The 23,295-nt window shown below is 35.9% G+C and overlaps 3 protein-coding genes across 4 annotated transcripts; 2 read left to right on the top strand and 1 right to left on the bottom strand.

Moving 5' to 3' along the window:
- Nucleotides 1–182: 182 nt before the first annotated feature.
- LOC146167963 (uncharacterized) lies at nucleotides 183–2,236 on the top strand. The gene is made up of 5 exons (XM_083380934.1): nucleotides 183–643; nucleotides 706–848; nucleotides 1,456–1,586; nucleotides 1,652–1,718; nucleotides 1,797–2,236. The coding sequence occupies exons 1-5, from the start codon at nucleotides 570–572 to the stop codon at nucleotides 1,925–1,927; spliced, it is 546 nt and encodes a 181-aa protein (XP_083237060.1). The 5' UTR covers nucleotides 183–569; the 3' UTR covers nucleotides 1,928–2,236.
- On the bottom strand, nucleotides 1,447–9,666 carry LOC146167962 (eukaryotic translation initiation factor 3 subunit F-like). Of its 2 annotated transcripts, none has more exons than XM_083380829.1 (7): nucleotides 9,498–9,666; nucleotides 8,225–8,375; nucleotides 6,522–6,659; nucleotides 3,235–3,334; nucleotides 3,014–3,142; nucleotides 2,403–2,516; nucleotides 1,447–2,332 (listed from the first exon to the last, which is right to left on the bottom strand). In XM_083380829.1, the coding sequence occupies exons 1-7, from the start codon at nucleotides 9,649–9,651 to the stop codon at nucleotides 2,240–2,242; spliced, it is 879 nt and encodes a 292-aa protein (XP_083236955.1). In that variant the 5' UTR covers nucleotides 9,652–9,666; the 3' UTR covers nucleotides 1,447–2,239. The 2 variants fall into 2 exon arrangements, with proteins under 2 accessions (XP_083236955.1, XP_083236885.1); XM_083380759.1 differs by having other exon boundaries at nucleotides 3,226–3,334; nucleotides 9,498–9,653.
- A 797-nt stretch (nucleotides 9,667–10,463) lies between these two features.
- LOC146167961 (rRNA 2'-O-methyltransferase fibrillarin-like) lies at nucleotides 10,464–18,836 on the top strand. Its single transcript, XM_083381460.1, has 8 exons — nucleotides 10,464–10,560; nucleotides 10,624–10,662; nucleotides 13,677–13,778; nucleotides 14,343–14,500; nucleotides 15,350–15,520; nucleotides 16,112–16,244; nucleotides 16,836–16,948; nucleotides 17,737–18,836. The coding sequence occupies exons 1-8, from the start codon at nucleotides 10,548–10,550 to the stop codon at nucleotides 17,899–17,901; spliced, it is 894 nt and encodes a 297-aa protein (XP_083237586.1). The 5' UTR covers nucleotides 10,464–10,547; the 3' UTR covers nucleotides 17,902–18,836.
- The last annotated feature ends 4,459 nt before the right edge of the window (nucleotides 18,837–23,295 follow it).

Here is a 23,295-nt window from a genome sequence, read left to right as displayed (position 1 = left end):
AGTGTACGGTTTACCGCACAATTTATCCGCATAAGTTCGCTAGAGCGTCACTATGCAACATGTAAATAATTTGTAAATATTTTATTGATTTTTGTTCAGTTTTGGTAAATAGTTTTTTTCGCGTTAATGTAATCTTAAAAAACATGGCGTTTTTGTCAAAGTGCTGGTTAATCGTAGCCTCGGCAAACGATTTGGGCTGAAGTAGAAACCTACCGCTTTTTTACAGAAACAAAACGAGTTGTCACAACTGAAATTGCAAGGGGGGCATAAATATGTAAGAATAATAATAATACTTGAACCACCCAAACCCTAATGCTAACTCTCACCCTCAACCCAAATAATGTGCGTTGTGGTAGGATTCTAGACCAGCGCCGTTTCTTATTGAACTTGTAAGAAGGCTTATAAAAGATTGACTACAGATACAGACATCATTCCAGTTACAAGGTTCAGCATTTTGCGTTTGTGCTCAGTTTAAAAAAGCTATATAGATGATAATTTTATATTTACATTTTGTAAGAAAAAACGCAGACTGTTTTACCATTTAATATAAAAACCACTTGTATCTGACGATGTGGTATTATTTTTACTCTCATTGCATTTATCATTTGACCAGATGGTTACCCCAAAACAACCGCATTAAGTTGTAAGTATAAATTGCATTTTATTGTTTAACATGTTAAAATCGTTAATCACTTGTGTTTATAGCCGGATTATTGTCGTTCTTCTGTCAGCTGCATTACTGATTCCAGAACTAATTGTTTTAAATCTGCCAAAAACTTCCCGAGCATGTGATCAACCACTTTTAAGCCTGCTGGTTGCAAGTCTAATATTTTTATTCTTTTCAGTTGGTAAGTGAAAAACAGATATGTATTGAATAAAAATAACCATAAGCAAACATAACAACCACTAAAACACCGGCATATTACAAAAGACAAGACACATGTTGTAGATAAATCACATCACTTAGCTTAAATACAAGAAGCTACACTGTTGTACAACAGTTTTTGGCGCTGGTCTAGAATCCTACCACAATTATAAAATCAACGCACAATATTTGAGTTAGGGTGCCGGTTAGTGTTTGGGTGTGGGTGGGTCAAGTATTATTATATTCTTTATTTAATAATAACACTTGACCCACCCTAACCCAAAACGCTAACCTGCACCCTAACCCAAACAATGTGCGTTGTGGTAGGATTCTAGACCAGCGCCCAGTTTTTTTTAAACAAACAGGTTTACCAAAATCAGTGGGTAAAGATTGGCAGAATAGTTCCATTGTAATTGGACAAACATAATTGGATTGGTCCCTTAATTTGGCTTTGTTCCCTCAAAAAAATTGTTTAAAACAGAATCACGAGACTAATAATAAGTGTTTTATTTTGATGCCAACATCTTTTTTTTTTAATTACACAAATATCAATAAAGTTTTGTTTTAACAATATCTTTAACTTTTATCAGGATTTGCATTATTATTTTCCATTATGGATCCAGTGCCAAAGTTAGTCAAAATTGTATTCCATGTCTTTGGCGTAAGTTCTCTTATACTCGGAGCAATTACCGCCTTGTTCACCTTTCAGTCGGAGGCTTGTGTAAGTAATGTAAAAACTAGCAAATATAAACATAGAGCTGACAGGTTAGAAATGTTTGTTTTTAGGCTACATCAACAGTTGAACTGTATTACTGGTGTCTGACAAGCTCCTACTTGGCACTGATAACTACAGGTAAATTGAAACAAAAATAACTTATTTTAAGCTGAAAGACCTTTCATATAAAAACTGTTTCACATCTTATTTATTTAGGGTATTTCATCTTGGCTTTTCCATTTTGGATTATAAATCATGTTAAACCAAGGTCTGTGCTGGACTGGAAAAAGAGAAGCGGTGTATGCTATGAGCCAGTTATTTGTTGCTCTTGTATTTGGCATATTTGAGTTGTTGAATCCAAAATTTATGTATTATATGGCGGTAACATGTTTCCATAAAGATTTATTTTTGTATGTAGTATAAGTGTAGTGACTTAACAATTTTGTTTCAAATCAGAATAATCATGCATACAATTTTAAGGCAATGTTACTGTGATGTTTAGTACTCATTTTTTTGTTCATGCCTTTTTATGCAATTGAATATTATCACTGTCATTTTTTCACATTTTATGAAACCAACCAGGTTTGATACGCTTTCTTAAAATTCTTTACACACAAACAAAATTCTTTTCATTGCTTTTAAATACACACAGCAGTAAGTCATGTTGGTATTGTTGAAGTATTGATTAGCTTTTCATTAAGAGCAACTTGACTTTTCACAACGTTGGTGAGATATTGCACCATTAAAACATCCTGCAGCAAAAAAGTTCTAGGATTAGACAAAACTTAAATGATTTGCTTTTTAAATTTAGTGCATACTTACATTAATGCTATTATTTAACATAGCATCAAACTCATCTTCTTCCATGTGTGGTACAGTGGACACTAAATCCATTAAAAATCGACCAACTTTGCTATCCATGGGTATTTTTCCTTCCTGATAAACACAATTTAAAAAAAAATTATTTAAGTTGACACTATAAATTTGCTGTTTGTCATGCCGTCCCATGTCAGAAATATTTGCCTAGGGCCATTAACACTGTATGTTCACATAAAGCCTACTAGTAAATTTAGACATACAGGTGTTATTACAGTAAATTTAATTTAGATGATGATTAACAGTAAATTTAATTTAGATGATGATTAAGGCGCATATTAGGCAGTAAGTACAAAAAAGATTTGCTAATAATTTCAATTCAACATTAAAAACAGTGTATTGCTTAGTAAAGTTAATAACTAGTCTACTAATTCTTATCCCAAATTCCCAAGTATAAATATGCCCAATATAATATAATATTTAGCATTAAATAATTTTTGATGTTAAACTAGTATGTCACCACAGAGCAGTTTGCCTAATTTTTGGTGTTAGCAGATAATAACCCTGGTTATAGATCATCAGTCATCATCTTTATCAAAATTTTAAAATTAACTTACCAAAACGTTATTCACATATTTTGATACTGATTCCAGTATGGCGGATAACTGACTGGTTGATTCAATCACATTTTCAAACTCATTTGGAAGAGTGATTAAACTGTTTCGGTTGGGAATCTTTTGTAAACACTAGAAAACAGAAATTAATGCTTTGTTGGTTTGGCAAACTCTTTGGTTTAACATAAAAAAAACTTAAAACATCAAATACTAACATTTTGCACTCTGTCTACTCCAACCCTTTCAGTATTATAGAAATCAACAACAATGCGCACTGGAGTAAACATCATCCCTTGCGTTTTTCCAGGAACACCGATTGATGTGCTGATGAAAATATACAAAACAAAAACTGACTAATGATAATTAATTCCAGATGCAATGAGCATTAAATAAACAAATATTAATGATATAACAGGGCAGGGGCGTATCCAGAAATTTAAAAGGGGGGGTCCCGAATTTTCAACTTGGGGAATTCCCCGCTTTTTCGTCGGACGTTAATGACGTCATAAATGATATGTGCAATCGTTAACTTCAGGAGTAAATCGAAAACAAGACCATGAAATATATGCAGGGTTGTTCCTAAGCAAAAAATTACACTCGCCAGTTTGGCGAGCGGCTATCAATCAGCACTCGCCAGGACGAAATAACACTCGCCAAATTTTTGGCACGCTGTCTGCAAATTTCCGTCCTAGCGCGGTCATTTCTTGGGTTATCGTTAACCTGTATTTTTCTATACGTAAACACCAGATTGTAAACTTTAGATTTTGCGCGGGAGAGACAATTTTGCATCTTTAAATTGCGCCGCTGTAATAAAGTTATCTGTAAAATTTGCACGGCTGAAAATGCAGCACTATACTGAAAACCGTTAGCGCACATTTGTTTTTTTATAAAAGTTTGGTCGTTTATTTTTATGCATGGATGAACAAACAAATGAATGACCTATAAAGCAGTTTACGCTTAAAACAATGTTTTTCAGCCGAAGTATTCTTTAGTGAAAAAATAACACTGTCAATTCCTTGCGCTCTCTTTTTTTTGTATTCTGTTTTTTCTGTGCTTCAAATACGTTTCATCCAGGTTGCTTCGCGCCACAAACAAAACGCCACATTTCGCCTAACACTATAGTTACTGTTTGAACAGATAAAATAATGACAAAATAATTGTAAATTTACAACTAAACCATTTATTCGCTGAGTTAACAACCATATGCATCAGAGGTTCTGTGTGGCGCGATGCCCTATAGTGGGTCGTTTCTATTTTCCAAGGGCGTCCGCAATGGTTTCGATTCGTATCTATTTTAAATACGGTATAAAATATTTACATACAGTTTTTCAACATACTTACGTAGACTAATTACTAATGCTCAGCTGTAGTTACACAAGTAAGCGATATTTCAAATATCGTAGTGTTCAGTGGTCCGTTTTAGTCCCTCAAAATATTTAAAAAAACATTGCTTACAAATATTATTAAAATAAATTTGCTTTGAACTTATTGTTACCCAAAACTGCACGTCCAATAAACTTTTCCAAAGGCGTCAACGACGTTGAAGTTGAACAATAAACCACATAACTGTTTACCACTGCAGCAATTACGTTATTGATTGTTCGCCGGTAAACGAACTTTGAACGTGACTTCGATTAACCTTATTATTTGTGTAGTGTTGAATGTATTTGCACCTTAGTGTTTAAGAAAATAATTTTAGTAGTGGCGCTTAACACAAGTTGTCTTGCACCAACTAATTACATTTTTCGCCGAAGCCACTCGCCAGTCGGGCGAGTGGGTGTCAATCAGCACTCGCCAAGAGCAATTTGTACTCGCATTGGCGAGTGGGCGAGTGCTTAAGTCCAACACTGATATGTGATTGATTTTAGTAGATCCATGTATTTTTTTTTCGCACTTGGCAGCCCTCCACAGCACAACGGTAAAGCAGCGCTGTTCAAAGGACAGCATTAAAATGTAAACAAAACGGACGTATAAAAGTCATTCGCGCTAAGCGCGAGAAACATCAGCACCGCCTAACTCGACGTTATAAGCAAGAAAAAGGCGGAGACCGCTTGATTTATTGTTGTTAATTGTCAAACACACACTTGCTAATCAGCCAACCTGAACGAATAACGAAATGCGAGGGAAAATATATCCTGCGTTCAACAAGAAACGAAAAACAGCGTTTTGCGTTTGATTTTGGTTTCCCATTACCTTAAGAAGCGTGACCCAATTACATTAAAAAACACTTTTCGCCGTCGAAAGCACTGAAGAACCTCCCGTCAAAATGGCTGCAAGACAAGAAATTTTTTCAAGAGTACATTTACGCAGTGCTCGAATTACATTTACGCAGTGCTCGAATTTATTGCATTCGAGACAAGTAACCTCGAGGAAATTGTTGAAAGAAAAAACGGTTACGTCGACTTCACATGCCATACTGGAGCTCAGGCTCAAGAGCTAGTGTGCAAACTGAAGAAAATCCCCGAAGTTGAGTTCGCCAGAAGATACGAAGCCGAATTCACCAGCGTGGAACTCGCTCACGTGCCTCCACGCTTCAACATTGCCAAGCTCATCGAAGTTATCCAAAGCAAGCATGGGTTTATAAAAGAAACCAAAAGAAACACAGATCGCCATGCAGGACTCCCTGACGGGAGAGTCACACAAGAAATATAAACAAAAGACCTCAAAGAGAATCCGATCCCGGGTACAATCTGGTGCAAGGGCCTCACCTTCCCGAGCAAACAAGTAAAAGAAGACCAACTGACGAGCACCTCCTCATTGTCAACCCAAGCTTCAACCCCAACGACCCCTTCCACAGAGGACCCTACATTGAATTGTATGTATTGCTGCCGACCCACCAAACACCAAGAAGGTGAAAAAACATACCACTGTCAAAAATGCTACAGCTTTTTTGAAAGATGTATGGATTGCGGTGAACTATTTGAGCGCAACGCCATTTGCCGTTGCGGATTTTAATAACCCACATTTTAACCCGATGCCAAGAAAGAAACCCAAGTATGCCATCAGAAGAATTTACATAATATCCCCACATTCTTTCCCCCTTTGTTATTTGTTCTACCATCATGTACTTGTTCACAAATTTTCGCGTCCCCAAATAAACTCCCCCCCTCAGCATCCAAGGATGCTGCAAAAAAAACAAAAAAAAAAACAATATTGTCACTTGCGAAAAGGGGGGGGGTCCGAACCCCCAACACTCCCCCCTCCCCCCTGGATACGCCACTGTAACAGGGTTGCCACACTTATAAGAAAAAAAAATAATAGACATTGAAAGACTTTTCAAAAAAAAAATTATAGCTTTGTACAGGCTAAATATTTTAACTGCAGGAAGTTTTTTTCTATATTTTAAACAAAATATTTTATAACATAAATATATTTTTAATTTGAAAATTTGCCTTTGGAAATCTGGTTTAAAAAAAAAAAAAAAAGTTAGGGTTTGGTTTACAAAATATGTCAAACTAAAGTGTATGTTATAAACGACATTTTAAGTGTCAACTGATCAAGAATGTATTACCTCACATAAGCCTTATAGTTTATTTCCCCTCCACGTAGCTCAGTATCAACAGTTAAGTGCACAGGACTTTTACACTCCCTGCTGTAATATTCGTGTATCAAAACAGAATGCTCTGTAATGTCCTGGCCAGTTGCATACCTGAAATTGGAACTATTTAAAAACAGAAACAAAAACAGATAAAACCTCAATGGTTATAAAATATAAGATTTTCATTACAGTTTGGTCACTTTAAATATGAAGTGTTATTTTACCCGACAGAAAAACCTACAATCAGCTACTGCAAGTTAACAAAAAGAGATAAGTTGGGTACACTATGCACAGATTTGTAATGTAACTTGATAATGAATTGCAACTTGGACAAAAAGGTTGAGTAGATCGTAGGGATGTTCAAAGTAGAATACCTAGGTATTCTAGAATAATAGGTTTTGAATCTAGAATAACGAATCCAGAATATCGAATCCTAGTATAATTTTATTAAATTATTTAACCTTGTTTGGGGAAGGGATTTTTTGCTAACATGTGTACATTATAATAAAAAAATCTCCCATATGTTTAACATTCTTAACAACTGTCATTTGAAGCAGTTGTGTAAACTGTAATATGTCCACTGTCCAGGTTGTTGCCAAAACTTATATGTTTGGCAATAGTGAGTACAATGCAACACCGAATACTGAACTCTTTAGCAATTTGGTCCTGTTTTTAAAGCATTGTTGGGTTTTTGTGCTTCTTTTTTTGACTAAAATGATCTGTTATGCAGTCAAATAACCTACTGCAAAGAATAACTATTGACATAACAAATACTTGACAATTACCCTGTGCATTACTGTATAACCTCGCTGAATATTGGCCTAAAGTTGGCCTCAAGTTGACCTTAAGTAACCCTATAGCGCATTTGGTCGACATCCAGCACCTCTTACAACGTAATGTTACGTTCAGTGTTTTTTTTAAGGCGTTTAAATTTCTCCAGCGGTTTCCCAAATTTTGGACTTGCAACTTTCTGGTATTTAAATGAAACACTTGCGGTCTCTTAAAACTACTTAGCGGTCACCCAAACCAAACCTTAAAAAACCCTGGTTTCGTTTGCAACTTAACGCATTTAGGGAAATTGGGAACTCCCCACCTGAAATTACACGTTAGTCGCTCGCCCAATAATGCTTGATTGACACCTAATTATTAGACGAACGTTATCGCGAGACGCGAAGTAATTGGTCGCCCAAAAAACGCTGACACTGCACTACCTGGTTACATTTAAAGCAACCGCCGCAGTGACAGGCCAACTTACCACACGCGTTTGTACAATTAGATTCGAATCCAAGGATTCGATATTCTACTTTGAACATCCCTAGTAGATCGTCACCATCCTGTTCGATTGAGATACAAGACTTTGCAAAACTGCTATTTAAATGTTCAAAACATAGGCAACATTATTTTTAAGTGTAATCATTCAAATCTTAAATCCAGATAATCAAATTAAAAGCTGTTTTGTTGGGCTGTTTATTAACAGTTAATTTAAAAAAAACAGCAGCGCAATAAGCAAACCAAATCTACCCCCAGTTTATTAATGTTGCCAATATACGAAATTGGTTCACCTTATCAGTATATCATTTACAAATTCACTTACAAAAATTAATTAAGTTAGAAAAATGTTTTATAATGATCTTTGTAAACTGTAGCATAATTTCTGCTTACAAACCCAAACTTACCAGCCAACAATACTTTCGGTGGGATTAACTTTTTTGTGAAGTTCAAACATATTTCGTGCAAATTCCATATCAAAAGCCACTTCATCTTCGGATTCAGTGTGAGGAACACAAAATGTGTTGGTTATGGTCACAGAAGTTGCATCAACTGTGCCTTAATTTTGAAATAAATTAAAAATTAACCTCTTTTTAACTACACCTCCGAAGATAACAACAAACAGGGCTGTGGTGTCCCGAGTAGGGATGTTCAAAGTACAATCCCAAGGTATTCTAGAATAATAGATTTCGAATCTAGAATAACGAATCCAGAATTGCGAATCCTAGTATATTTTTATTAAATTATTTAATCTTGATTTTGTTTGGGAAAGGGGTTAATCTTAATCTACCCCATAGGGCCCACAATCACAGCAACAAATCGCCCAAACAATTTGCTTACATGTATATATTATAATAAAAAAATCTCCCATGTGTTTAACATTCTTAACAACTGTCATTTGAAGCAGTTCTGTACACTGCAATACGTCAAATGTCCAGGTTGTTGCCAAAAATGAAACACTGCACACAAGTCTTATAAGCAATTCGGTGCTGTTTTTTAAAGCATTGTTGAGTCTTAGTGCTTCTTTTTTGACTAACATGATCTGTTATGCAGTCAAATAATGTACTGCAAGAATACAAACACCCTAACCCAAATAATATGCAGAAAAAAGTACTTAGTTTTAAACTAATTCTATAGCCGTTTACCGAACTTTATATTTTGAATTTATGGACCAGCTCTGGTCTAGAATAAAGCTCAAAGGCCAATAATGGCGAGTCAAGAATCTTTTGAGTTCGAAATTTTGCTCTTTTTATAAGCTTCGTAATACAATTTTTGGCACTGGTCTAGAATCCTACCACATTTTCGTCCAGGGGTTTCAATTGCTAACAATATTTGGGTTAGGGGTATGAGAGTTAGCGTTTGGATGGGTAAGTATTATTATTATACATATTTTTACAAATTTATGCTTTCCTTGCAATTTTAACTTTGACAACTCGTTTCCTTCGTGTTAAAATAAATGTGGTAGGATTCTAGACCAGCGCCATTAGGCACAACGTTGAAATAAATATTAAGCAATGCATAATATGTGGGTTAGGGTGTCGGTTAGTGTTTGGGTGTGGGTAGGTCAAGTAATATTGTTTAACACTATTACTGGACTCACCCAAACCCAAACGCTAACCGGCACCCTAACCCAAATAATGTTCGTTGTGGTAGGATTCTAGACGAGCGCCTAATAATTACCTAAAAGGGTTCCAATAACTCTTTTAGCATCTTCTTTTCGACGTTCAAAGCTGTCAATTATGGAAAAAAGGACAACAGGGTGAACGTTAACTTTTCTGCCTTCCGCCATCTTTCGCTGTGGTGCTGAAAACCCACGTGACACGCGTACATTCATAATCGACTTGTATGTTTACCAATTATGTAAATGTGTTCAGGGCAAAAACTAGCCCTTAACTTCAACTAAAATGATGTCTAAAAATAAAAAATAAAAACAGTGGAGTTTAAGTTTGGGTGCTGTTTGATTCTCTTACCATATATTTGTCATAAAATATGAATTTAAAATAACAAAACTTGAATAATGCAATGTTTTTTACAATGTTGCGGTATTTATAGTAAGCATAGCATGAGTACACGAGTTTGAAATGTCGCTACCATACAATGAAACTTGTTTGAACCACATCTGCAACGATAATCAAAGGTGTGGAATGTGGAAAATTTACAATAATCTGTTGCACTCATCAGGTTAACCCACCTATTAGTTTAACTCTACTTTAATTGCCTCATCAATATGGAAACAAAACATCATTGTCTAAACTAAATATGAGCATTTTCATGCAAGCTAAAATAAAAATAGCAAATTTAATTCATTGTTTACCTAATATCGTCTATTTTATGGTTTGTTTGTATTTAAGTGACAGGAAATTTTAGTCAGCAGAAAATCTTAACTATATAGACACAAAATGGAGGTCCGATACTAAAATATTTTCCAATTGCTGCAAGGTAAAAAAACACGTGGGATGTCACAATGGGAGTTAATGTCGATCTGGTTGGCGTCTTATATTTTTTATACATTACTATGCACACGCAATACATTATAATTTGTTTGAAATTGTTTATATTTTTTTATTGTGGCATTTCTGATCATGCGTAGTCTTTGTTCTAGGCCAGCTTGCAAATTGATATCGAAAGATATAGAACTAAGGTATACACTTTTTTCATTTTTGTTGCGCATTTTCTATCTTTCAGTGTGACTCTGTTTCTATAAGTTGACAAGAGAGTCATCAGTGAAATATGGGAAGACCAGGTAATATGTCATTTATAATAATTTTTTTAAACTTATTTTCTTAATTAATTGTTTAATTTTTAGGTTTCGGAGGTGGTGGTGGAAGAGGAGGCTTTCGCGGTGGTAAGTAATTATTTTGATGTTAACATAGTACTAATAGTTGACAGTAAAATACTTCACTATCTCATCTAACAAACATAAGAATAAAATCTTCTCTAAAAAAGAGTTTTTGTAGTAAATATCAAAGTGCAGTTGATCAATTGAAATTACGATGCCTTATTTTGTGAGTTTGTTGTCCTTTAAGTGAAACCTGAGAAACAAACCATCAGAACTATTCTGTTTATTACTGTAAATATTATATATTTTGGATGTAAGGTGGGGGCCAGTCTGCATTCCATGTAAAGTTCTACAATGTTGATAAACGTGCACTAGGGTTCCTCTTTTTCCCAGATTTTTTCACTCCCCGGAAACGGAATTGAAAAATGAAACTTCCTGGGATCCCAACGAAAAAATTATACATAAACTTACGTCATTATGACGTTTGAATTTTTTTCTTTTAGCTCCAAACATTTAATTAAGCTCATTTATTGGCGTTCTTTCACTTATGTACTGGAAAGTTATTCAAAAAACAAAACAAAAATACTGCATGGGTGAGGGTTGGTCAAGTATTGGCGCTGTTTTACTTATGTACGTGAAAATTAATAAAAAAAAAACTTTCTTCAAATGCCGCATACCACAACGCATATTGTTTGGGTTAGGGTACTGCTTAGCGTTTGGTTGAGGGTGGGTCAAGTTATTATTAATAATAAACATAAAAAAACATAATATTACTTGACCCACCCTCACCCAATCGCTAACCTGCACCCTAACCCAAACAATATGCGTTGTGGTATGCCGTATTATTTTGTTTTGTTTTTTGCATAACTTTTCACGTACATAAGTAAAAGAGCGCCCAAGTATTATTATGTTTATTATTAATAATAACGCTTGACCAACCCTCACCCAAACGCTAACTCGCACCCTAACCCAAATAATTTGCGTTGTGGTATGCGGTATTTGAAGACCGTTTTTTTATTAATTTATACGTTCATAACTGAAGAAGTGCCCATTTATGTTCTGTAGTACTGCTTCTGCAATCTTACAAGACCTTCTCGTATTCAAGTCAGGACCTTTATTTGTTTTTATTTAAAAAAAAGCGCATGCATTTTTGTTGGTAGAATAAATTTAATTAAGTTTTTGCGCTATTAAGCGCGAATAAAGCAACTCAGGCAACGACTTTAACATGGTTGGTACTATTTTTTTCTTTATATTACTCAAAAAACAACAATTTTTTTTCAAGTTTTGCTATGTCGCCGAATACCCGGGATTATAAAAAAAATTTCCCGGGATTCGGGATCATTAATTCGCGGCAACTTGGCCTTTGTTCGATATTTAAGTGTGCAGTATACCAATTAAGATGTGTAATACACAAATTTCTTTGAAAAAATCATCTAGTGTGCACCTGCCAGAGACAGAATGTAAACTGTGGTGAGAGAGCCAGCTTAAAATTGGTGGCTGTAATAAAGTTACTGCAAAATTATTCCCCGTCTATATTAAAATAATTAGCAAAAATATGTGTATGTAACAAAGTTGCTGCAAAAATACTTATAAACTTTATTCTAAAATTAAAAGCCATAAGCAAAACTGAAGTAAACTCATTTTCCCTGGCTAAATGCATTTCACAAAGTTTGCAGCTACTTCGTCAGTTACGTATAAAACCAACTCTCTGACGTTAATGAAACTTCCCCTCTGACGTTAATGAATAGTGATGTCATAAAACAGTGACGGGTGTGACGTCATTAAATTGTGATTTTAATGACGTCATAAAACAGTCTAATCAGAAACAACTAACGTCCAGCAAATGTGAACACGTGCGTCGTACAGAGTTTTGCGTTAGATTTTGGTTACCCATTAGCTTAAGACGAGTGACCCAATTACATAAAAAAAACATTGCCACTTCGGACAGTTTACTAAACCTTGACAAAAACACGATAATATCACTCACAAAAAGGGGGGTCACAACCACCAGCCTCACTGAATACGCCACTGTGTCACATGATCAGTAACCCTAGAGGGGATCTGGGGTGTGTTATGAACACCCCTAGCGGGTACGGGCCCGAAAATTTTTACGTGTTGTGTATTCTAGACACTAAAACGGTGATTATTAGGAGCTTACAGTTGTTTAAAGTTGTCTATTAGACGTTAGAAAAATTTCAACACCTCGTATTCAAGTCCGATTGTCTTATTCACATCCAATGGTCAAGTTATTTCGATTGTGCGCGAAGCGCTATGGAATTGCGGTGTCAGAACAGCGTCTTTGACGTATCAATCACCAACTGTTGCACTTTGTTGTCAGCAAAAATAAAGATGCTTATCAACAAATTTGGTGATATTTGTAGTTTAATTTCGCCGATGGTATGAAGCATGGCTTCAAAATTGCCCTTTTTAAACTCTGTATAATTAGTAAATTATTCAGCTAAAACTGTGCAAGAAAAACACAAACATGGCTTACTAAGGTTAAGATGGCCATTTATCATCAGTTTAGCGGAAACCTAAAGTTCGTCGACGTTTTAATTTTTTTCAAAAGGCGACGGTCAAGCGCTCCTTTTCAAGATTGAAGCGAATAACAACATTCAATAGAGCGATCTGCGGTGAAGACATTTGCTGTAGCTTACACGCTTGTTTTGTACATAGTTAAGAATGTTCGTTTCAACAATAAAATATATTTTCGTTATCAGGCTTGTTTGAGACTTTAAGATTACTTGAGTCGGTGACAGGCGACTGCTAAATGAAACAACGATAACGAGCGGTGATTAGGCGTTGGCGGCGATAAGCACCGACATGTTTTCAATGCCGGGTGCAATGTTGTCGATGTAACATTGCAGCAATCACGGTTTTAGTTTTGTGATAATTAGGGCGATTATAAAAAGTCAAAATTTACATGTTAGGTTAAAATGTGTCAAATTTTTTAAAGTCAAAATCGAATAAAAATGCACATAAATCGCTTACAAAATTTAAAAAAGATCTAAAAAAAAAGTTTTTTTTTTATGAACAATGCGCAACAGAATCTATAACCTGTTAACTTTGCATTTCTTAAGGTGGTGGCCGAGGAGGAGGAGGAGGTAGAGGAGGGGTGAGAGGAGGTCGCGGTGGTGGAGGTCGCGGTGGTGGAGGTCGTGGATTTGGAGGCCGTGGTGGAGGTTTGTAGCTTTTTTTTACCATGTGCGCAGGTGTCCAAATTATCAAGTTCTGTAAAAGCGCCCAAAATTCCCTTGGATTGTTTTAAAACCGTTCATCATTACATGGTATATCTTTTCTGTGATGTCATGATAATTCTAGGAATTCACCTAACTTGTAAATTTTGTAAAAGTTACCAGACCAAAAAGTATTGCTATTTTAAATACTTTCGTTTCTAATAACTCTAAATATAATAAAATGTCATCAAAAGGCACCTTTTTTGTTCATACTCCGTGCTAGAGGCAGATATCAGTAAAAAAAAACTATATTTTTGCAGTTATTTTACTGAAAAATAGTATACAGCCTTCTCTAAAAAAACCCTACAAATTTCTATATTAGAACTAATTTGTCTTGGGTTTGTATTTATAAAAGCATTATGCAAAGTTAATATTCTAAACAAGACTTAATATAATTAATTAGGTAAATACTGAATGTTTTTTTTTAAGTATTGTCATATATTAGGTATAAAAATTCAATTGGCAAAAACTTAAAAAATCGCTTGTGAAAACATGTTATAAAAAATTTAGGCCGTGGTCGAGGAGGCTTTAGGGGTGGAAGAACCACAGTCGTTGAACCTCATCGTCACTCCGGAGTTTTTATTGCAAGAGGAAAGGAGGATGCTCTGGTGACGAAAAACCTTGTTCCCGGTGATACAGTTTATGGAGAGAAGAAAGTTGAAGTTGAAGTGGGTGCTTGTATTTTCATTGGTTTGCTGTAACAAATTATAACGAAGGTGATCATTTTTGACTTTGCATAAAAAGTCAAAAATTTTGTCAAAATTATTTCTCAAGTCAAAAACATTCATGAAATGAACCAAAAGGTTTACAAAATTAACAAAAACTATAGTGAGCTGTCACTTAGTTCAATATTTTATCAAATATTGTTTTGAATTACAGCCCAAAACATTTTAGGTGTTTTATATTCCATTAGAGCAAATTATATAATATACACAAGCTTGCAGAATTAACCATGCAGGCCTGGTATATATTGCATTAGACTCAGTTCAAACTTCGTTTGTGCTTCAGATAGTTGTGTATCTCTGAGGTGGACAAATGTAAATTCAGCATTACTGGTGGATTTTTAGCTGTTTATTTGCAGTTATCCCATTTCCTATTCCGATGATATGCTAGGTCATTGTTATTTTTGTCCATTGTTTTAAAATATGTCCTGTTTTTCTTTGGCATATTTTTACTTGCTTGTATAAAATATAAATGTCTGTTTAAAAGCCAATATTATCTACTAAACATTTTAAAGAGTTTTACATTTGTGTTCCACTGGTTGTCAGTAAAACTTAAAAACAAATGACTGTTGACGCCCTGTCATAAATGCAGTACTTCATACAACAATGCATTGTTATTGTATGTCAAAATTTCTCATTTTAGGTCAAAAAATAATCTCCTGACTTATAACTAATCCCTAACTAATCCCCAAGACAGATTAACATTGCCCTAAAAAAAACATGGAAAGTTTTGCGTTTTAATTATCAAAAATATTTTTTTATTAGTAAATTCATTAATTGATAATTGTTTTGAAGGTTGATGGAAACAAAATTGAATACCGTGCATGGAATCCTTTCCGATCAAAGCTTGCCGCAGCGATTCTTGGTGGCATTGAGTCTGTACACATGAAACCAGGATCCAAAGTATTGTATCTTGGAGCTGCTTCTGGAACTACAGTATCACATGTATCTGACATTGTTGGACCGGTATGTAACTGATTTATTACATTAAGGTTTTATCTTTTCAAATATTTTTAATCACGAAAATTGCTGTTACACAGGTGTCATATTATCAGTAAAAAAACAACAAATACATTGCTTATTGTCTGATTTTTTTTATTACCTACCTTATGACAAAAATCCAGTACTGCCATTTTAATAGGGAGAATTAACTGACTCTAGGCCAGATCCTATTAGTGACAAAACAGCCATAAATATTTTTTATTGTATTTTATTAAAAAGCATTACAAGTTATCATATTTTTAATATCTCACATGGATTCAAAAAAGAGCATAGATTTTCCTCAAGTTGCAACTAAAGGGTAAACAAAATATATTTCAGAAAAGTGCAATAAAAAATGCCCCAGCCCTGAACCCAGTGTCTTGGAAAAGACCACTATTAACCAATTTTACCATCCACAAAATTTAAATGCAAATGTTGTAGAACGTATAAGATGTGCATATTAATTTCCAGGTGTGCATAAACTATTATGAGAACACAATATATATGCGAACCGGCCATCGAAAGAGCAACATTTGACTTGTTTTAAAACTTTTAATGAGTAGTGTTTATTAACAGGATGGCCTCGTTTATGCTGTTGAATTTTCCCACCGATCTGGCCGTGATCTGCTCAATGTGGCTAAAAAGCGAACCAACATTATTCCTATCATCGAAGACGCCAGACATCCACACAAGTATAGAATGCTAGTTGGTAAGTAGCTGCTTGGCCTGAAAATGAGTGTTGGTATCTAATTTGGTATGTTAAATATTATAGTAAAATATTTAACAAGGAAGTATCATTGTCAGGTCCAGAACATAGTAGTAGGGGTGTTTAAAATTATGCGATCCAATACCTAATACTAGATTGTAATATTGGTACTTGTCAGATTGTAGTATTGGTACTTTGTCTAGTTTTGGCGATAACATTATTATTGGAAACCAAATCGGATTCGGGGCCCAATAACTTGTAACCGGACTTTAACATTTTTAACTTGTCTTGGTTTTAGTATCATGCCCCATAATTTTTGTTGCTGTTAGAAAGGCATTTTGAAACAAAAACTTAAACAATTTGATAGTGGTTAAATACAAACCAAAATTGGATTGAATCTTCCCTTTTACTTGGTTTAAATGCGTCACTGCGACTTGCAAATGCGTGCAGAAACCAATTGTTTTGGGCTCTTTCCTGTCTGTTTCTGGCTACGAATTGGTTTGCGGTTTGTTATGACAAGGGTTATAAATAGTCACCTGCAGCCAGCAACTAGGCGGTATTGTTTTTTTGCTTAAATGAACTCTCGACACACAGGTATGGTGGACACTATTTTCGCCGATGTCGCACAACCCGACCAGGTCCGAATCGTCGCTATCAACGCGCACAACTTCCTCAAAAACGGTGGCAACTTTGTTATTTCGATAAAGGTGAGGTGAACGAGAGGTCGCAGCCCGCTATCAACAGCCAGCGCTGCTCTTCTGAGCTCGATTATTATTTGCTTTTCCGGTCACGCCCAAAGCTCGAGCGATTGTGATTTATTATAAAGAACGCCAGCGTTGCGCAGACACGTAACCGCTCCAGTTTTAAAGAAGATCTAAATAAAGTTTTTACATCACTTACATAGGCCCGTTAGCACATCATCGACTTCACTGCATGCCCGTTGCTTTTTTGGTAACTTGTTTTGTCGAGTGGCAACCTATGCTGCGGAGGAGGCAAAAAGCCCAAGCCACGTCATCAACTACAAATTTAAGAGAAGTTTTCACCGATATGTTCCGTGATTACACGTGCCCCTCGAGAAGTTTCGATTGCTTTAAAAAAAAATGTCTTGCTTGTTTTTGCTTACCCATCTAACAAGTCGATTCCATAGCAAGCGTTATGTTGGTAAACAGACTTTTCAATGTTAGGCATTGGCATTGGGCAACAGTCTTTTGAAGAGGGGCAAACCGTGAAATGTTCAGAACACTATATGCTTCATGTGTAATAGTTTGCGTGCCTAGAAAAACACCGATGAGAATAAATCTACTGGTAAAAGCTAAACTTTGGGGCGAAATATATAGTTATGCTTTTCTAATTTGGACAAATAAATTATCTTTGTTATGTAAATTGCAGCCGCATATTACACAGCAGACAACTGCTATTCGTTTTCGTAAACTAGGCGGCCATAACTTATAAAATATATAAAATAAAATAAATAAAAATATGTTTTTATTCTTAGGCTTCCTGCATAGATTCCACTGCGAAACCAGAAGCCGTGTTCGCATCCGAGGTCAAGAAAATGCAATCTGAAAAGATGAAACCGAAGGAACAAATGACCTTGGAACCGTACGAGAGAGACCACGCTGTCGTGGTGGGAGTTTACCGCCCACCTCCCAAGAAGTGAAAGCTCTTTGTTGACACAACTTTTTTATTAGCTTCGGTGACAACTAAAAACACCTGTTACTACTGATTCACGAGTTTCGCCGCCGTGTAAACTCGTCTCTATAATTTGCCCCGCTGTTTTTTTATCATGTCTTTTTAGGGTTTGGTTTCATGTTTCATCTTGTTGAGGTTGCGGTTGCGGCTGCAGCGAACGCCCATCCGCGCGCAGGTTGCACGCGACTTGATTGTCCAGCGCCTTTTAAGGCAAACACACTTGCAGCAAAGGGAATACCCTCCGCCGGTGTTAACATTTTTCAGGTTTCGTACGACAAATCGTGCGACCGACTTTAAGGGCGAACAGTTCGGGTTTCGCTTACCACAAACAACTGTTTCACGGCCTCTTGGCTGTAGAGCGAATCCGTGTCGCCACTTCCGTGATTTTTAACTTCTTCTCTGCCCGACCGACCTCGTCGGCTCGAACAAGTGTGCTTTTACGTCGAATTCGTCCGCGGTGCCGATTTCTGCTGCACTGCCAGTACATTTTCGAGTGGAATTTCCCTTTGTGTGATAAAACAAACTGCCAGCTGTAGGCGTGTTTGTTTGTGGAAGTCGACCGTAGTAAACGTAGTTTCGCTCATATCCAGAATTTTGTGTGCAGGGATAGCCGCGGATACATAACGGGATTCAGTCGTTGAGGTTACGCTTTGGTGAATTCCTGTATAAATGGTATACCGAACAATGTTAAGTGTACGGGCACTAGCTTTTCGGATTTTATGTCCGGTTAACCTGCGTTCTAGCCGTTTAGTAAATTTAATCACAGTCGCGATTATACTTTTGAAAAAAAACGCCAAACGTGCCTGTAACTTCACTTCGACGAAATGATAGCCAGTGAACTACCTTAATTGGTAACACGCACGCATAGGTGCTGCTCATCGTGCCTGTAATTAATGATCCGCTGTATGCTTTAAACAAGCAACTGTTTTCGCGGCCAGTTATAAGCAAAGGCAGTGCATGGAAGCTTCTTAGTTCAAAAGTGGAACTCGTGCCGAACACAAGGTGATTTTTTAAACATTGCAGTTTAGCGAAGTTTGCAAAATTTTTGAGGTTTTAGAAAATGAAGTGCTTGCAGCGGGGCGGGACTGGAAGGTGGTATATACAACAGCTTTGTAGGCGATTTACATGCAGCGCATGAGCTGTTCAGCTTCATCATATTAAAATAATCTAATTTTTCGAGTAACTGCCTAAAACCTTAAAAATTGGAATACCCGCTGTTACTGTAGACCAGTGTTTCTCAACCTTTTTTACTTGTGGGCGCACCTCGCGAGCGCGTAATATGGCGTTATTATGTCAGTGGTCTTAATAGGCCTACTATGGTAGCCTATTGATAGACTAATTATCTGATTTAGATATTGTTGCTTTGTAGGTCTTATTGCGTTTTCTACTCGAAAGGCTTGTGGAATCAATGAGCTAAGCTTAATAGAAAAGTAAAAAATATGTTTCATATAATAGGACCCACACTGTATTTTTTCCTTTTGCTCGTGGCGCACTTGGCACCCTTCCATGGCGCACCGGTTGAGAAACGCTGCTGTAGACATAGGCTTACCATGCGTCGGTCTTAGCCGGGACTCTTACAGTTTGTAGGACTTTTGTTCTTGCTTCCCAGTAAACCAACCAGAAAGTTTATTTGGTCATCCAACATAGCTTACACACGGCCCATGACGTATTTTTTCGGTGAATTTCTTCTATCAGTGGGACTTGCTTGTGTATCGAGTCATTAATGATCATACATGATCATTGTTGTAGTGTTTAGTGAAAACAACAATGCGCATATTTTCGTTATGCAAATAATTTAGTTGAAGCAACTCTAGGCGTAATAGTATATGAAAGACCAATCGAAGGCTAGGCAAACTTCGGTCCCGCGAGGTGCATTTTAAAATGATTGGTTAAATCAAGGGTTCTTAAACTTTTTTTACCGCAGACCCTACATTTTTTGTTGCTTGGAGTGGACCACGGTAGGCAAAAATGTCGTCAAAATTTACGTCACAATACAAATAGACTTCATAAATCTGCTGATTTCGGCCCAAAAATGTCAAAGTGAAATGAAGTCTTAATGCATTCAGTGCAAAACCGTTTCATTTTTTTCCTTTAAAAATATAATACTTCTTAAATATACACTAATATTTCAATTGGGCTTTCATGGACCCCCAAGGGGTCCATGCACCCGAGTTTGAAAAACCCTGGGTTTAAAGAGTCGCGTAGAGTGGATTGGCCACAACACTGTGAGTTTGTAAAAGTTTAGTCACAAAAAGGGAAATAGGTCACCGGGTCAAGGTCCCCAAAGCTTCATTTTGGCCCTTTTTCGTTAATTTTACTGTTTTTTTGTCCGAGCAAAAAATCAGACAGTAAATTTTGTTATTTGGAGAAATATGCAAATTTCGTTTATTGAGGCCTTCCTAATGGAAATATTAGTGCAGTGGTCGGCAAACGCCGGTCCGCGGACCGGTACCGGTCAGCAAGGAGTTGGTTACCGGTCCGCAGCAGGGTTGTCAGTTTAAAATTTTGTTTAAACACGAACTGCACGTAAAAACCTTTGTAAAAAGTCAGAAATAATGAAATGTATTTTTATATTTAAAACACATTTACCTTCGTGTTAATATAGCCCAGTGCTCCATGGTTGATTAGTATGATCAAAAATCACAATAAGTATCAAGCTCTTGTGAGGTCCAAAACAACTAGTGTGCTTTGGCCCTATGAGTAACATAGCCATCCAAAAAGGCATAGAAATCTAACTTCTAGTAAGTACTTTAAATATATCGAAAAATGGGCTAAAATATCATGTGTTTTAATTTTAAGCGTGCTCACCTTAAAGTATAATAGAATTTTAGGCAAACAATATTTATTAACTATGTCCGATAATGAAATAATTCATTATTTTGATATTTTGGTTGAAAGGTTTCGCAAAAACGTGTATATTAATTATTATAGCCTCTATACTAGTTTTAGTCTCGACAAAAATGACAAAAAACTACAAAGCCTAAAGATTTTTCTGACATCAACCTCGTTAAAAAAAATTATTTATTTTGTCAAAAAAGCCATTCTGGCAAGCCTTGTACGTATGTCTATCCCAGGGATGGCGAACCAATGACTTCAGGTGTCGGTCTGTGGTTCGTACTTTTCCAAATTATTGCCATTTATTTTTTGTCGTTTTATGTTACGTTGGCTAACTATTAAAAGTGTCGTGTAGGGCCTGGTTAAAAATGGGATCATACATTATTATATGGTAATGTTATACAAAAGTGTAACTTCTTTTGAAAGAATGCTTTAAATATCCTTATTTTGACAAGCTGGTAAGAATATAGGAATTGGTAATAATGGTATACCGGTACGAGTGTAATTTAAGAAAAAACGTAAAGGCCCTGAAGTTTTATTGAAATGAGCCGCGAGCTGGGTTAAACTAAATTGTTTGGTTGGCCGGATGCCGCCCGCGGTTTTCAGTAAAGTCAATAATTTCTAGATGGGAGCATCTCTTTGCGGAACATGCATAAAGTTCGCATTACAAAAGTGTTAAAAAATCACCTTTCCAGAACATTTGTTATTTTTTAAGGCCGGTCCGCGACAAAATTTTAGTTTTAAACCGGTCCGCAGTGCAAAAAAGGTTGCCGACCCCTGTATTAGTGTATATTTGAAAAGTAATCATTTAATCATAAAAAAGAGTTCAATTAAAAATAAAACGTTTTTTTAACTAAATGTATATTTAGACTTCTTTGCACTTTCACATTTTTGGACCGAAAGTAGCAGATTCTGAAGTGTATTTGTAGTGTGTGAGTGTGACATCAATTAATGACGTCATTTTTAAAATCCTTGCCTAAGAACGCCTATTTTAAACCAAATTAGCGCATTTTTTTGTCGCGCTTCGGTGATTAGCCTGGGTTTTAGCTAATTGTTTTTTTTTGTTGCGGCCCCATTTTGAATTGTGCGGGTCTACACGAATATTTAGAATGTATTTTTTTTCTGAAGAGTTTTTAACTTCACTTAAGCAGATAATTTCAGTACTAATGATTGCGTTGGCTATTGTAGCAACAATAGGCCATCGAGAGGATTTATTTTTGAAGTGTAGGTTTGTTCAAGAGAAACTCCGCGTTTCTTGCCCCCACACCTAACACAATTTATCAAAACTCACCCCTAAAAAGCCGGTTTATACTTACGTTTATGTGCACAAAGCAGTTTCAAAAGTATAATGATAAACGTTAGCTTATGTAACAATTCGTAAACCAGCGTATAAACCAGCGTATAACCACAGATATTTTTTCTCGTGCCTTAAAAGAAAAAAAAATGTGTTGGTCAAACTTTTACCTTAGTAGAAGATTTAATGCGATCGACACAGAAAACGACAAGACTATAGCTTCGATAGATAAAAGATTAGCACATTTGATCGAGAAAAAAATTCATTTTTTTAGAGAGCTAGGCTGAGGTGGGGCCGTCAAAGCCTCTTTAAGCTGAAAAGATTCGGTTTATATTGCAATACCTTATTTAAAATCGAAAAATATTCCAGTTTCAGCAAAACATATAGATCTCAGCAAAACATATAGATCGTATGGAGGGCATGGAGTAGTTATAACGTATTTATTTACCTGTCTAACGTATTTAGTTGCCTGCTCTACAAAATATCCTTAAAACACATTTTTAGTTATTATATAGTATTAACAAGGGGATACCAAATTATTTTATGTAGGAACATCGATCTCGTCCAAAAAATGTGCATACGGCGCTCAAACTCGCTACATTTCATTATATATTATGCTTGTACGATTAGCAAAATGGAACAAACTCTATCCGAATAGAAAATTTGATTGAGGACCGTAATAACACGTTCTAATAAAAAAAATCATCTATTAAGTTGTAAACATCGTTTTTTAAACTTAGTCGAATGTGTATTACGAAGGCTGATCAAAATGCAATTTTAATATAAGCGTCATAGATATTCAATTTTTCTTTGTTTTTTTATCGTTGCAGGTTCGCACAAAATAAATAAATTAAATCGATATTCAGCTTGTAATTTTGGCGTTTTAATTATTATACCTACTCATTATAATTGTGTATACACTAATAGCTCCACTCAAAAGAGTTTTTGCACCAGAATATTTTTTTAATGTCCTGGGGAATACAAAATGGCTTTTGGTTTCGGGCACTTAACTAAAATGCTTGCGTGCCTGTGGTGTATACGGAAGTGGTTGTTTTGCTATCGGCAGGATGGACATGACGAATGAATGGCCACTTAAAATTTGACTGGTCGTTAAAATCCTCTGCCGTTTGGCTTATCAGCAAATCTCCCCAAGAGTTGAATTCCACTATAAATGTCATTTGCCGCAAACCGCTGTTCAACTATTTTACGTGGACATACATGACTTATTCAGTG

Source organism: Ascidiella aspersa, chromosome 1 (genome assembly GCF_963924565.1).
Source record: "Ascidiella aspersa chromosome 1, kaAscAspe10.2, whole genome shotgun sequence".
NCBI lineage: Eukaryota > Metazoa > Chordata > Ascidiacea > Phlebobranchia > Ascidiidae > Ascidiella > Ascidiella aspersa.
This window is presented reverse-complemented; position numbering and strand designations above follow the sequence as displayed.